Here is a 16,409-nt window from a genome sequence, read left to right as displayed (position 1 = left end):
TCCTAATATCCAATCTAAACCTCCCCCACTGCAACTTGAGACCACTACTCCTTGTTCTGTCATCTGCTACCACTGAGAACAGTCTAGATCCATCCTCTCTGGAACCCCCTTTCAGGTAGTTGAAAGCAGCTATCAAATCCCCCCTCATTCTTCTCTTCCGTAGACTAAACAATCCCAGTTCCCTCAGTCTCTCCTCATAAGTCATGTGTTCCAGTCCCCTAATCATTTTTGTTGCCCTCTGCTGGACTCTGTCCAATTTTTCCACATCCTTCTTGTAGTGTGGGGTCCAAAACTGGACACAGTACTCCAGATGAGACCTCACCAATGTCGAATAGAGGGGAACGATCACGTCCCTCGATCTGCTGGCAATGCCCCTACATATACATCCCAAAATGCCATTGGCCTTCTTGGCAACACGGGCACACTGTACATTAATTTTGATGTACAAGAGTCTTTTCCAAGTATTTTACTTTCCATGCCCTTTCAGTTCTTGGCCTCTCTGCTAAGACTAATGGATTGTAACTAGGGCCAGGCAATATCACAAATAGCATTTGTTAAAATTATGAGATGTGGCTGGCCTGATGGCCCATCAGAGGTGAGGTACTTGGGTTGCAGCTGGTAAAGTGCTTCCTGCAGCCTGCTTATGGAGCAGCCATGGCATTAGCCTCAGAGAACAATGCTTGCTTCTGTCTTAGCTAGAAAGAAGGGACTGCAACTGTAACTTTGTAACAGGCAGAAGAGAGGAGGTTTAAAAGGAATAATTAAATGGAGAATGAGGATGAGAAATGGGTTCGCCTTAGGAGAGAAACCAGGCTTGGATGCCTTGAATGAGTAGTAATATCTCTACAAACTCAACATGCCCACAAGAGCCATCAGTTCTTTAGGATGCTGTCGAGAGGGTGAGTGTGAAGGATGCACCATGAAATGTTCAGAAAGATAAAATATTTTCTTAGTTAAAAAGATAGCTTTCAATAGCAGTAGGTCGTGTAGAGGTTTTTTAATAAATACAATGAGAAATCAATAAGGACTCCATTACTGGGTAAATATGTACTTGGGCAGATGACTTTAAAAGCTCTATTGGGGCAAGGTTTACTTGCAAAAATGTCCATAATGCAGCCTTGTTCTTAATGGATCTGATATGGTTCGGAGTAGCACTCCAGTTGCTGTGCACAAGCACTATGAACCCACATTGAAAGCTTTATTTTTTTAAATCCAAATATAAAATCATCATATAAATTCTCTCTCCATCAAAAGCGAAACTCAAACAGCTTAATGGGACTAAATCGGGGGGCCCAGATAATCTTCATCCAAGAATATTAAAAGAATTGGCACAAGAAATTGCAAGCCCATTAGCAAGAATTTTTAATGAATCTGTAAACTCAGGGGTTGTACCGTATGATTGGAGAATTGCTAACATAGTTCCTATTTTTAAGAAAGGGAAAAAAAGTGATCCAAGTAATTATAGGCCTGTTAGTTTGACATCTGTAGTATGCAAGGTCTTGGAAAAAATTTTGAAGGAGAAGGTAGTTAAGGACATTGAAGTCAATGGTAAATGGGACAAAATACAACATGGTTTTACAAAAGGTAGATCGTGCCAAACCAACCTGATCTCCTTCTTTGAGAGAGTAACAGATTTTTTAGATAAAGGAAACGCAGTGGATCTAATTTACTTAGATTTTAGTAAGGCGTTTGATACTGTGCCACATGGGGAATTATTAGTTAAATTGGATAAGATGGGCATCAATAGGAAAATTGAAAGGTGGATAGGGAATTGGTTAAAGGGGAGACTACAACGGGTCCTACTGAAAGGTGAACTGTCAAGTTGGAGGGAGATTACCAGTGGAGTTCCTCAAGGATCAGTTTGGGGACCAATCTTATTTAATCTTTTTATTACTGACCTGGGCACAAAAAGTGGGAGTGTGCTAATAAAGTTTGCAGATGATACAAAGCTGGGAGGTATTGCTAATTTAGAGAAGGACAGGGATACCCTACAGGAGGACCTGGATGACCTTGTAAACTGGAGTAATAGGAATAGGATGAAATTTAATAGTGAGAAGTGTAAGGTCATGCATTTAGGGATTAATAACAAGAATTTTAGTTATAAGCTAGGGACGCATCAACTAGAAGTAACGGAGGAGGAAAAGGACCTTGGAGTATTGGTTGATCATAGGATGACTATGAGCTGCCAATGTGATATGGCTGTGAAAAAAGCTAATGTCGTCTTGGGATGCATCAGGAGAGGTATTTCCAGTAGGGATAAGGAGGTTTTAGTACCGTTATATAAGGCACTGGTGAGACCTCACCTGGAATACTGTGTGCAGTTCTGGTCTCCCATGTTTAAGAAGGATGAATTCAAACTGGAACAGGTACAGAGAAGGGCTACTAGGATGATCCGAGGAATGGAAAACTTGTCTTATGAAAGGAGACTCAGGGAGCTTGGCTTGTTTAGCCTAACTAAAAGAAGGTTGAGGGGAGATATGATTGCTCTCTATAAATATATCAGAGGGATAAATACCAGAGAGGGAGAGGAATTATTTAAACTCAGTACCAATGTGGACACAAGAACAAATGGATATAAACTGGCCACTAGGAAATTTAGATTAGAAATTAGACGAAGGTTTCTAACCATCAGAGGAGTGAAGTTTTGGAATAGCCTTCCGAGGGAAGTGGTGGGGGCAAAAGATCTATCTTGCTTTAAGATTAAACTCGATAAGTTTATGGAGGAGATGGTATGATGGGATAACATGGTTTTGGTAATTAAATATTCATGGTAAATAGGCCCAATGGCCTGTGATGGGTTTTTAGATGGGGTAAGATCCAAGTTACCCGGGAAAGAATTTTCTGTAGTATCTGGCTGATGAATCTTGCCCATATGCTCAGGGTTTAGCTGATCGCCATATTTGGGGTCGGGAAGGAATTTTCCTCCAGGGCAGATTGGAAGGCCCTGGAGGTTTTTCGCCTTCCTCTGTAGCATGGGGCATGGGTCACTTGCTGGAGGATTCTCTGCTCCTTGAGGTCTTCAAACTACAATTTGAGGACTTCAATAGCATAGATATAGGTGTGAGGTCTTTTTTAGGAGTGGTGGGTGAAATTCTGTGGCCTGCATTGTGCAGGAGGTCAGACTAGATGATCATAATGGTCCCTTCTGGCCTAAATATCTATGAATCTATGAAAAAGTGTAGACTACAAAATGTTAGTTTAAAAGAGATGCAGCTTTTTTACACACTCACAAGAGCACTGTAAAATCTTAACCATTCTTGCATTCCTGGTTCTCAAAAAAGACATTCTAGTAAAGTTTCACATGCATAGGGAAAGAATTTATTTTGCTGAGCTTTTTATTTCTAGTTTCAGGCTAGGGTGAGGCTCTTATACAGAGACCCTCCCCTCCAAAATGTACAAAAAAATGACACGTTTAAAGCTTTACCTCTAGAACTGCACACAGCCTTCCATTAGCTAACTGCATTAGGAAATGTGTAAGGTGGGCAAAACACTCTGGAGTAGCATTCATCTGACCCTAAAAACCAGGAAAATGTTAGAAAGAAATAGAAGCCTTGGTCAACAAAGCCGGTAACATAAGAACTGCTATAGTGGCTCACCCATGGTCCACATAGCCCAGTATCCTGGTTCCAGCACCAGATATTTCAGACAAATGTGCAATATGTGGAAAAATCTGTACCTCCCCCCACCAACCCATAAATGTCTCAGGCCTGAAAATAATCTTGAACTTTTAGGAATTAGGCTGAAACATGAGGTTTTATTCTTGGTCAAAGTGAAAATCTATCTATCAATAGCTGGACAATTAGGACATTTAAAATATAAGTATACTTTTAAAATAAAATTATGAATGAGAAAAGATGCAAAATCCTGTAAAATTGCTTACCTCCGGGTCACCAATTCCTGAATCATATCCAGAAGAGACCAGAATAAGTTCTGGAACAAACTAAGATAAAACAAGATATGTTATATGGAATTTTTGCAATCCCTGGGCCCAGTCCCGTCAACTGGACTACACACATTACTCAGGAAAATTCTTTATTCAAGACTTAGCCTTTGTATTGTTTTCATTACAGCCTTTTACACTGAATATGTAAAAATAAAATCCTAACTTATTTCAATATTTCACTAGTCAGGCATCAATCATTCAGCCACTCCTTTCAGTAGAAACAATGGACCGACTGCATTTCAAATGCATATAGCATTCCTATACCTACAGATATTTATAAAAACACCACTTTAAAAAGTATTTAGAAAGGGTAACAGGTTCTTTTTTATTATTTTTATTCAAAAACTAGAACAAAAACATTACCTCAAAAGCCACTGGAAGCAACACATGGAAAAATGCAGCTAGATAATCTGAATTTCCCATTCCGACCTGCAAAACCAATGCATGAGATACGAAGCAGCTCTTTTTTCTGAGAAAGTAATGTGTTTATTTTCTAGGGGCCAGATCCACAAAAGATTTTAGGTGCTGTGATCCTAAGTATGCCTGTATTCACACCCTGCACACTACTGTAATAATCTTTGTACAAAATATGCCTTGTGTTGTATAATTTAAAAATTAATAACACACTGACTATTTATATTCTTGTGTGATATATGTATGCAGTGTATATTAAGAGTTATGGATATACGGTAGAATTATGACTAAAATGTGTTGAAATCAGGTATGTCGGGGGAGCTGGTAAACAGGAATGACTTACACAAAGCAATGTGTATTTGATTCTCTGACCAGCCCAGTATTCAGTTAAAGACAATGACGGTCCACTTTTAAATATTAGGTAACAAAGCTAACAAGTGGGGGAAGAGAGGGGAAAAGAGCACAGAGCTTCCTTCATCACCAGATTCCATGGTGATTTCCTCACACCTTGAATAAACTTTACTTTGAGGGGTACCCTCAGAAGAATCTGTTTCAAAGTTTTAATGGTCTATAAGCACAGGGTGGCGAATCTCAAGTGATAAGCAACTGAATCAACTGAGTTTTATAAGACTGTAATATTGTATACAGTGTACAGAGGTCTTTTCTGGAAGCTAATGACACACTGGTGATTAATATAATTGGGAAAGGTATTTACTAACACTATATGAGGAAATATGGATACTTAAATGATATTATGCTTTAAAGTCTGTGGCCAAACAAGGTGAAACAGTTTCCCTCCCAGACAGGATAAAATGCAACTATTTACCTGTAAACTATTCTCCTGTAAATTAAGCATGTGGAATCAAAACAATGGAAGCCCATTTACATGCAGGGAGGTGGGAAGCCCACAGGAAGGGGAAAACAGCATGAGATCATCCCACCTCTTGAAACAAAGTCACTGAACTTTGGAAGATATAAGCAAAGATAGAAGCCATCTTCGGCTTCCATCACTAGATGGACACAAGGGAACAGAGTTCTTGCAAGCTGAGAAAGATGGGTCCTTCAACCAAGGAGAAGTTGAAGTCTCTGGAAACTGAATGTAGGTGAGAAACCATCTTGAACAAAGCTTATACCTTGCTAGATTGAGTTTTAGATGTGTGTTTTTCACTTTTATTTGCTTGTAGCCCTTTCTAGGTGTATTCCTTCTACTTGGTATCACTGAACCGATGTCTTGTTGTTAATTAATTTGTTTTATTTTTTACTATAAACCAATTCAGTGCTGAGTTTAAAGGGAAAGCTGCATTTACTCAAGTTAAGTTAATAAGCTATGATGTGCTTGTGTGTCTTTAGAGAAACAAATGAAATTTATTATTTCTCTGCACTGTCCTGCTACTCTGAAACAGGTGAGGACTGGACATTGCAGAGCACACAGGCTTTGAGAAAATTTGGGATTGGGAATGTGTTGGGGTCACCTTGCTGGTTGTAACCAAGGCTGGTGGAAGACACAGTGGGGCTATAGACAGGCTGCTGGGGTCAGAGCTGCTGAACCAGGACTGTCTAGCGCACAGACACTTCAGGGTGTGACCTGCATGCTTGTAGGCTGCATGTTTGTAGGTGGTGAACATCCCAGGCTGGGAGCTACAGCAGCAAAGCACTGTAAGGCATGCAGGGTTTCAGGGAAAATGGTGACACAACTGCTCACTGGTCTGGATTGTATCCAGAATCCCATGACAGATGCCTATGTCCCAGTTTTAGGCACCACTGCAATCTGCAAAACCCCCAGCTGGCTGCCACCTAACCCCACAGGTACCTAAATTCACTCAGTACCTAAACTTTTGCTGTAAAAGTCCCGTAGGCAGGTAAGTTTCTGCCTCTAAGCATGCGCACTGCTGCCTAAGACAGGCATCAGGATGCCTATCTCATGGCTAAGCCCCAGACCGATGCTCAAACCAGGAGAAGATAGATGGAAGAATGCTTATCCTACCTGAGTCCAACACACAAGCTCAGAGCATGCCTAACACTAACAAAATAGGCAGTGAGGACGATCTTTAGCCCAGTGGTTGGAGCACACACCTGGGATGTGGGAGACCCTGGTTCAATTCCTTCCTCTACCTGATGTAGAGAAGGGATTTGAAAAAGGATAATCACAGGGCTAAAGGTTATTAGGGAGCTTTCCTCCTCTTCCCTTCCCTGCCATCTTGTGTGGAGTGAGACAGGCCCTACAAAATAGTTTAGGCACCTAAGTCACCTGACTCCAGGAAAAGGGTTTCCACAAGCAGAGACAGGTGCCTCTCTGCAGGCTGGACTTAGGTGCCTAACTCTATAAGAGCGGAGGGACTTAGGACATCCCCCTCTTGTCAGCATCTCCCATTGGCCCGCCTAAAGTGCTGGCTTTTATGGATCCCATTCTCAGGTGCCTATCTCTCCCCAAGTGTTGTACAAAGGGGCTAAAATCCTAACTCAGGCTTTGTGGTTTTCAAGGTGCATGAAAGTTAAGCATTGCAATGCCTAAGTCCCTCTGTGGATCCAGGTCTCAGTTCCTTCAAGATTTTAGGGAAAGCCAGGAGCAACGGTTAAACAGGAGGAACAGAATACAAAGCTGGAGCCTTAGCTTTTAAGGCCCCAGTACAGCCATCCATCCCTATTCAGCAAAGTATGTAAGCATCCAATTTCAATGGGTCTTAAGCACGTGCTTAAGTTCTTTGCTGAAGAGGGATGGATTTCAACATGTGCTCAAATGCTGTGCTGTACTGGGGCCTAACTAAATAACATACAGATAAAGGAAGGGGAATGTGTGAATTGGTGATAGATTGTTTAAATCATCACACTGGAAGTCATTTTCTCAGCAGACATTCCATTCACCAGAACGCGTGACCTCTGCCAAGTAATCAAGTCAATGCATTTCTCATAAAAAGTATTACTTCTAAAACTGCTAAGACAACATTGCCCTGAATGCATGACAAAGTTACTGAATTTCCACTGTTATGCTATCAAGCAACATTTACCTTATTCCAAGGTACATTTAAATTGAATCCTTTTCCTTTTCCCTGACCAACAGCATCATAATCAGATTCTCTGAGCAAGGGCCAGAACTGCTGATGTTCATAGCGATGCCAGGAGTAATAGAGAACACTGAAAGAAAGAATAAACAAACCCAACTGAAACAAAAGTTATGAAGGATCTTTTCACATCTGACCCTCTCTGGCTCATTTCACAGAAAGCATGAAAATAGGCCTTAAGTAGCAAATATTCCTCATCTTTCTCTCCACTAATCTCTGAACAAACTGGCACCCACTTACTTGAAAAGCTCCGTATAGTCTAGCACAACAGTTAAATTCAGCTAGGGCACTTTTGCTGTAAGTTTCTGGCATAGACTCCTCTAGGGCCAGAGAAAAAGAATTTTCGAAAGAGGGGTTTTGCTGATGGGCTCAAAGTTTTTAGCTTTCAGAAAACAGCATAGACCAACTGTTCACTGAATATTTGGATAGTGGTGCGGAGAGAGCTTTTTATCAGCAAACAAAGGCAGCCACGGGGCTCATATTGTGTCAATTTTTCTAGAGTAGACTTACAAATTACTTTTAATTAGGTTTAAAGGTTTGTTTCGCTTTGTTTGACAAATGAGAATAAATAAATACAGTTTCAAAGAGAATGAAGTACCTAAAAGAATGAGAGTCATTTTGTAGGAATTTCCATTTTCAAAGTAAGAAGGGTTTTATTCTACAGAGAGGAGACCAAAAATAAACCAACTGGACATGCAAAAAAAATTTACAAACCTGGGATCCTCTTCAAATACATATTGAATTCCTTGTCCATGGTGCACATCCCAGTCAACAATGAGAATTCTGCATGAATCAAAAGGAAATATTCACTAGAAGAACCACAGCAAACCATGTCAAGAGGATAGTAAGTAACAGACAGAGGAGAAGATTGTTAAAGGCACAAAAGCAATTTGGTGCCGAATGCCTTTGGACTTTCAGTGGAAGTTAGGCACCTAACTGACATTTGTGCCTTTGAAAACCTACCCCAGAGACAAATATACACTAACCTCTGGAGACCGTATCTTCTTTTGGCATACTGAGCTGCAATGGCAACATTATTAAACACACAGAATCCATTGGCTGCATTTCGCTGGCTGTGATGACCTGGAGGCCTGAAACAAAGCTTGACATGGTTACTCACTATGAATGAACTTTGGCTGAAAAGTAATGTAACCCCTTCCTGGTTAGAGTGGCACTCTGTCCCCCTCTAGTGGTGGCTAGGCCAGCTATAGATTGATGACCCTGCTACAGCCATGGCTGAGGCCTATCTTTTAGCTCAGGCAATAGAGGCTCATATATTTAGCTCAAGAGGTCCCATGTTTGATTCCTGCTGCCAGTAACCCTTAACAAAACTCCTAAGTACTTCATTACCTTACTAATGCCATTCCATTGCACACTTTTCCTGACATCACAGAATCCACCAGTTGCAAAGTTGCTCCTACTGCTAGTTTAGCACAGCGGTAAGTATTCTAAGAAAAAAAAAAATCTCATTATCATCATCAGCCACCCACCAGTTGGTTTAAACTAAATATAACTGACATGTTTTGCATCACTATAACAAATTATTTGAAGTGTTCCCTCCCTAGTGAAGTTGGAGTTGCATGAATGTAACTGAGAGCAGAATTTGACAATAGAAATTCAAGTGTGACTTTTACGAGAAATATTTGTGTATATCATGCACTGTTCTGAAGCATGAGCAATACACAGGCACAAATGGGAAGAATTATGGGAGGAAAGTGTTGGCCTTAACTATCAGTCTCCTTAGTTTTATTAGTTTAAGTTAAAATCCAGAACTATACTTCAATCGGGTGGTGTGGTTAGAGAGCAGAAGCTGTGGAGCTGTTACAAGTATCAGTGTAGTAATTTTAACTGACAAATGTAAGTACCTTGTGAAAAAAACGACAAGTATATTTAAACAAAAGAAAAAAAGTTGGCTATTTTAATTCCAGCTATAAAAAATGGGCTTCTAACGCAACAGTACAAACACTTATATAAATGGCCATGCCCACGTACCGGATGAAAGTAAACAGCATCATAATTTCCTGAGACTCTTCGGAGTTCTTCTTCATTCATTGTCTGGGTGCTCTTTACAACTTCCAAGTATTCTGAACTTTAATAAAAAAAAAAAAAAAAAAAAGAGAAAGCAGGTTAACTGAGCTCAGATATGGCCTGAAAAATCTCTACTAATGCAAAGAGAAAACAAAAGACTACGTGATAATATGAGAGGTTGGTGGTAGCATGTGAGACCTAGCTTCAGAATGTCAACCCCCCATATCCGGTGGTGTTCCGGGGATCAAAACCGAGATGTTAGGTCATATGAGAGCGTGACAACTATCATTTCTACTAGCAACCTGTCTGAGCAGAACCAAGTGTGGTTTGCAGTGTTGTTCAGTTTGGAGACTGCTATCAGCCCCCAAGGAGGCCACTCATTTAGGCTGTGTACACTTATGGTGGCGTGTACCTATGTAGCTACATGCTGCAGTAAAAGACAGGCTACTTGTCACTGTGGTGTGTAACCACACGTCACAGTGAAAGGTTCTGGCAGGGGAAGGCAGTGGTGAAAGGCTCTGGCAGTGAGGAGGCAGTGGGATCCTACACAGCTAACAATAGCAGTGTAGCAGGTGGGGGAGACTGCTTGGGTGTAGAGAGCCTGTATAGGGCATGCACCCTGGGGTTCAGGTGTGTTGGGCATTTCATTCCACTCTACTCACCGAAGCCATACCTCATTGTTTCCAGTTGTGTTTACATCTGTGCTAGCTGGGCATGCAACATCTGTACTCTACACACTGTACTCTACACCCTTACTGTCCAAAGGAGAGATTGTCCCTTTGTAATCTGCCCTGAGTAAAGAGCAATGCAGAGATGCTGTGCCTCAAGAGTTGATGAGGGAATGATATTATGATTCTGAGAGTCACAGTTCAGTCCCAAATCCTCCCCTTGCTCCATGGAAGAAGTAATTTGAATCAGCCCTTTATCAGGTTTATATTTTTTGCATCTCCACACTGGCTCAATTGTGCTGGCATTGGAAGTGCATTGGAAGGGCAGAATCAATGTTCTAACCATTGTCTGTCCCTGCCCCTCCTGGTCCAACTGCATGGGAATGGCATCCCAGTGGAACCTGTTCTGTCCTCCACTCTGTGACTTAGGATATGATGCATCTTACACCCTGCCTGCTTACTCTCATGTGGGGTCATGCAACACAAGCCACAGTCTCACTCCAGGTAGAAGACAGACACAGTAATGGCAGCTGCCTAATAGGAACAGATGTAAAAGAGTGGCTCCAAATGAAGAGGTTCGCAAGAACTAAGGAGTAGGATCCAAATTCACTGTATTTAAAAAAAGAAAAAGAAAAAGAAAAAAGAAAAAAAAGAGAGCTAACTTAAACCCATAGGCACCAGGTGTGAACAACACATACAAAACATTTCAACATAAATAATTATTAACTAGCTCTTATACAGCACCTTTATAAAGGAGGTCAGTATCCTTGTCCCCGTGAGGCACAGGGAAGGGAACTTATTTGCTCAAGGACACCCAGCAGGCCAATGGCAGGGCTAGGAATAGAACCCAGGTCTCTTGAGTCCCAATCCATTGCGGTATCCTCTAGGAAGAGTAAGAACTTTACATGTCTTTTGAGGGAGGCAGGTGGCAGAGTGGGTCACCCTGGGACCTCTTTTGGGCCTGATTTTCTACATGCGTGGGCACCGATCCAGATCACAAATAAAATTGAACTTGGTGGTTTCATCCTAATGTACAATCAACACTTGCCCATACTGAAAAACCACTACACAACATGCCACAATTAAGTTTGGACCAGGGCTACAGCCAGAGCCTTCTGATTTCAGGAATCCCATCTCTGGGGCACCCTCTCTGAGTATGTATGCCACAGTCCCTCTAGGCCCAGGGCCTTCTGCAGAATTAAATACAATGCCTTTCTATTTGATTCAATTTATCTTAGATAATTTCCCCTCAACATCTCTTCCTATTTGATTTATACAAATCACCATTTTTCCTGTGTTCACTTTTTCTGGCAAAGTTGGACCAGTTTTGTTTAAAGATTACTTTTAAAGTTTTACAAGTACAGAGCCTCAGTTGTATGCAGTTAGTGCTGGATACAATTGGCAATCTCTGCTCAAAAGAAGCCCAGAATAGGAAAACCAAGAAAATTGTCAGACAGGATTTAGGGGCATTACAGACTTGTGCAGGGAAGTTTGTTCAGCACCTGCCCCCACTACACCTAGATCTAGCCAGTCTTTCATTTTGGGCCTGATCCATTGCCCACTGATATCAGGGGGAATCCTTCAATTGGTTTCACTGAGCTTTGGGTCAGGACCTTTCATAGCAGCAAAATATATGAACAGTTTTTGTAAAGATCAAATCCAGGTGATTAAATCCAGGTGATTAAATTAACATTATACTTGATATCACACCTGTGAACCAACATGATCTCTTCTTCCGTTCCTTCCCTGACAGGTACATGGACACATCTTTCCAAAAGATGATAACGTTTAAGTTGCTCATAGGAAGATAACAATCTTTCCGGCACTTCAATATCACACTCAGGGCTACAAATAAACAAAAATTATCTTGTTACAATACAATATCAACAAGTCTTATTATAAATCCTCGTCAGGGATGCTTGCGCACAAATATTTCATTGTGAAAAGATTCATTTTTCTTGTAGGGGTGAATAAGAGAAAAAAGATCTTTGAAAACTTTCCAGTTTGTGGAATTGGGGAGGTGGGGGAACAACAAACATTTTTTGGTTATAAAAATGCATGAGTAAGAAGAAATTTTATGTGGCTCTTTAAAAACATCAGGAGTGCAACCAACAAAGAACGAAGCCAAAATAAAATAAATAAATAGAGAGAGAGAGAGCGCGCCCTAAAATAAAGAAGGCAGGAGTATTCAAATGAAAAGAGTATCAGAGATAAATAATGCTCAAGGCCAGCAAAGAAAAAGGGGATTTACAGCAGGATTCTACTTTGATCAAAAGCCGTAAAAATAAAAGAAACTCTCTGGGTCCCAAGAAAATGCAGCTCACAAAATGGAAATCAGGGCCACCCATCAACTCTTGTACACAACATTTCTAGAAACGCTCTAATAATGGTTTGTTCATTGAAAATGCAGCAAACCTGCAGCTGACTTACTTATCCCAAAGTAGTTTGTAACTTGTCATTTCATCATCGTAAATCAAAGCTGTTCCTGAAGCCATTGCTAAAACAAAACAAAACAGACATCCCAAGATACATTTCTGCATATTCAGGCAGAAAACAAAAATTACAAAAAAAGGATTGAACTGTTCATACATCATCTTATCCTGTGTAATCTATTTTGGGGATGAATGCCCACATTACAGAGGCAACAATACAAAGCAGAGGCAGTGATCCAGAAACTGGAGCACAAAGAAAAGGAGTACTAGTGGCACCTTAGAGACTAACAAATTTATTTGAGCATAAGCTTTCATGAGCTACAGCTCACTTCAGGCCCTGCAATTGTCTGAATATGCAGCAAGCCAACATTGTTGGCCATTAGAGCACTAGACTTTCTCTGTTATCCAAACTGTAACATTGTGCTACATACCTATCTGTCAGGGCTGGTCTGAATGTATGTTTGTGAAGTATTGGGTAATCCTCAGACTGGTGAAACCAAAGTGTTATTATTTATACCATAGTCATTACAGTTATAATAAATTGATCACATTAACCTTTGTCAGGTTTACTTTTAGAAGGATGGGTCTTATGGATATACAAAGAAATTCATTTTAAAAACGGATATAAAGCGACAAAAGCAAATTCAAATGCAAAACAATAAACTGGTGTCATCAAAGGCAAGGACCAGAGATCAGCCAGTGGGATGTTAATATGTAACCTGGAACTGCCCAGATCAGCTCAGCTTTCCAGTTCAGTCTCATATCAGTTTATTTTATAACTTCTAAATTACAAAGCCGTTTCCCTATTATTTAAATAGCGCGCGTGTTTGCAGCAGGACCAATCGCAAAATCAGACCATCCAGTCACCCCCCCTCAGCAGTAACAATAATCCCAAGAGCGAGTTGTCTGAACACTTGGGTTCCGGTGTGAGAGCGCTGACACTTCACTAGCGCCCCGAGCTCAGTGGCGCCCCGCAAAAGGCCGTGAGACCCCTTGGCTCAGCAGTGCAACCACATAAAAAAGAAGTTGGGGGAGAGGGTATGAGAATGCATCAGTCCTGCAGGCAGCCAACCACCCCGGGGGCGGAATAAAGGCGGGGGTAGGGGAATGAAAGACGGTGCAAACTGCGGGAGGGGGAGGCCATGCACTTCTCATTCCCTCCCTGGGCTGTGCGGGGGCGATAAAGGGCTTCAGGCTACCGCCCCTCGGGGGAAGAGAGGGGCGGGTGCAAAGGAGAAGCGGGAAGGTGACTGTATCTTTGCTCTGAGCGGGGGCCTTGCGTCCCCTACCTGGGTTGTCTTTGCGCCGCTGCTACGGCGCGGCCCCTTTGTCTTCGCTTCCCGTTTCCTTTGCCAGCCCGTGAACCCGGAGCGAAACCCCCAACCTGCTCCACCTCCCTCCTCCGTCCTTCCCATTTAAGTGGCTCACGTGACCGATCTCTGAGGGAGGAGTCAAATGGTCGGGCACGCACGTGTGTGTGTGAGAGTGAGAGAGAGAGAGAAAACTAGGCCTGGGACTGGGACTAGGGGTGGCAGAGCACGGTGTGTGCGCGGGGTTCGCGTGGCTGGGCTCTGGAGGCAGGGAACTCTGCGTGTGAGGGACAGGGCAGTGTGAGTGGGTTGGGGTGGGAGGACACTGTGTGTGTGTGTAAGGGACAAGGGTGGCTGGGCACTGTGTGTGTGTGTGTGTGTGTGTGTGAACCTCACTGAGGAAACTTGAAGGGCCTGGTTCTCATTACACGAAGGCCACATTACACCTCTCTCGTGTGTAAAGAGGTCTTATGGTGGGTACGTGTGTAAGTTTTATCCATTCTGAGGCCCCCTTACACTGTGTAAAGTAGACTTAGTCCTGCTCTGCACCTGAAACCTAGCTACGTCGCTCCGGGGTGGGAAAAATTCACATCCTCAGAGACTGTCCGCTGACCTAAAACCCGGTATAGACACTGGTAAATCAATAGAAGAATTCTCGCTTGGCCCTCGCTGCCACCTCTCAAGGTAAAATCCCTTCCATCGCTGTAGCAAGTGTTTGCACTATAGCACTACAGTGGCACAGTTGCCACGCTGCAGCTATTCCGCTGTAGCACTTGTAGTGTAGACATATTGTTAGTGCAAATTGGCATCAGCCCCTTTGTTAGGGATTGTTTTGAATGTGTTTTCCGGGCCAGTCTTTGTTACACTCCCAGTCAGGGACAGTTTAAAACAGGAGTATTTTATTAAACTTTTGCCATAATCCAACAAAACCCTTCAACCTAAATCCTGACTAAATTCCCCAATATAAAGGTAAATAAAACTAAACTAAGGAAATAACTCCTTTTATTTTTATAGGTTTCAGAGTAGCAGCCATGTTAGTCTGTGTTCGCAAAAAGAAAAGGAGTACTTGTGGCACCTTAGAGACTAACCAATTTATTTGAGCATAAGCTTTCGTGAGCTACAGCTCACTTCATCGGAAGCATTCAGAGGAAATTTATTTTTATAAAGAACCATGAATCTAATTCCCTGTGGATCATTCTCAAAGTGTACCTTTTAGTATGATCAAAACCAGGTTAGTGATGTTGCTGACCATTCTGACAGGTATTGTGCTTCTAGAATGGGTCACCCACTGCTGGGTGTGAATGTTACCATGAAGAGAGCCTTTTAATGTGACCTTTATGGGAGAGTTGGAACTTGTATAAGCACTGACAGAATTCTTTAAATATTTACCATTTTACCACCAGAGATTGACACACAAGCCACAGGACAGAATGACCTGAGCTTTTCAACTACATGCTTTTTTAAGCAGTTGCTTCATTATACAACACAGCTTTAAAATAGGTTGTTTCAGCTTCTGGATATTTCTCAATCTGTATTAGTTTTCCAGTCCATAACAGCAAACTACGGGCTGGCTCTGGTTCAAATGCATGTATATAAGAACATAAGAACGGCCATACTGGGTCAGAACAAAGGTCCATCTAGCCAAGTATCCTGTCTTCCAACGGTGGCCAATGCCAGGTGCCCCAGGGGGAATGAACAGAACAAGTGATCCATTCCCTGTTGCCCATTCCCAGCTTCTAACAAAAAGAGGTTAGGGATACCATCCCTGCCCATCCTGGCTAATAGCCACTGATGGACCTACCCTCCATGAATTTATCTTTTTCTTTTTTGACCCCTGTTATAGTCTTGGCCTTCACAACTTCCTCTGGAAAATTATTTACATTTAATTAATGTCAATGGGAATTGTGGCCACCAAGAGGATTTGTTCCAGTAACAATACTACTCAATTCATAACAAGAGTTCCACAATATATATACAGAAACCTCTATGCCATATGGATTTTAATTATTAGAAAAGATTCATATTGGGGCCTATCTGCACTACTTGAATAAACATGCTTGTACACAACTCTCTGCTATGAATAGGGGACACTGTTATAACCATTTAAATACAGTTTTTTATTACCTGTATGGATGGGAAAACAGCTCTAAAATATTGAAATAAAAAGAAAACGGTACAGAGTTTAGGCATAGAAGTTTCTGGTTATCAGGGAATATCTGATTCAGTCCCATATTTTCTTGTCCTCATTGGTAAGAAGAAGCCATGTTGTTACTATTGGCCTTAGGCAAAGAGTGGGACTCCATGGTGCTGGGAACTGAGCAACATGGAACAGAAGACAGTCCCTGCCCCCGAGAGCTTACAGTTCGCAATGAGCTCTGCAAGGGTAGACTCAATCAAAGAGTTTATTAAAGGATTGGGGTCTAACTAAGGACAAGATGTGACAGGTGAGAATAGGATATAATGGTGGGAGGAGAGAAGCCAAGAAGCCAGGGCTAACAGTGTTAGGAACACAAGGTTGTATATATTAGCTAAGTGTAAGCTAAATTTTTAAATTT

General features: G+C 41.8%; 1 protein-coding gene across 6 annotated transcripts in view; it reads right to left on the bottom strand.

Annotated features, from left to right (window-relative positions):
* The window catches only part of HDAC10 (histone deacetylase 10), a 35,668-nt gene extending 21,722 nt beyond the window's left edge, over positions 1–13,946 (bottom strand). For 3 of the 6 annotated variants that reach the window (XM_073328275.1, XM_073328280.1, XM_073328277.1), the window contains exons 1-11: positions 13,834–13,946; positions 12,543–12,609; positions 11,823–11,957; positions 9,409–9,505; positions 8,767–8,864; positions 8,403–8,507; positions 8,131–8,199; positions 7,363–7,489; positions 4,307–4,372; positions 3,881–3,940; positions 3,425–3,514 (exon numbers count right to left, since the gene is read on the bottom strand). In XM_073328275.1, the coding sequence (XP_073184376.1) occupies positions 3,425–3,514; positions 3,881–3,940; positions 4,307–4,372; positions 7,363–7,489; positions 8,131–8,199; positions 8,403–8,507; positions 8,767–8,864; positions 9,409–9,505; positions 11,823–11,957; positions 12,543–12,607 (912 nt within the window). In that variant the 5' untranslated portion in view covers positions 12,608–12,609; positions 13,834–13,946. Of the gene's footprint in view, positions 1–3,424; positions 3,515–3,880; positions 3,941–4,306; positions 4,373–7,362; positions 7,490–8,130; positions 8,200–8,402; positions 8,508–8,766; positions 8,865–9,408; positions 9,506–10,573; positions 10,722–11,822; positions 11,958–12,542; positions 12,610–13,833 lie in introns of those variants that run through there. The other 3 variants (XM_073328278.1, XM_073328276.1, XM_073328281.1) reach the window with 3 other exon arrangements.
* Positions 13,947–16,409: the final 2,463 nt, after the last annotated feature.

The sequence above is a fragment of the Lepidochelys kempii genome, chromosome 1, assembly GCF_965140265.1.
Source record: "Lepidochelys kempii isolate rLepKem1 chromosome 1, rLepKem1.hap2, whole genome shotgun sequence".
Taxonomy (NCBI): Eukaryota; Metazoa; Chordata; order Testudines; family Cheloniidae; genus Lepidochelys; species Lepidochelys kempii.
This window is presented reverse-complemented; position numbering and strand designations above follow the sequence as displayed.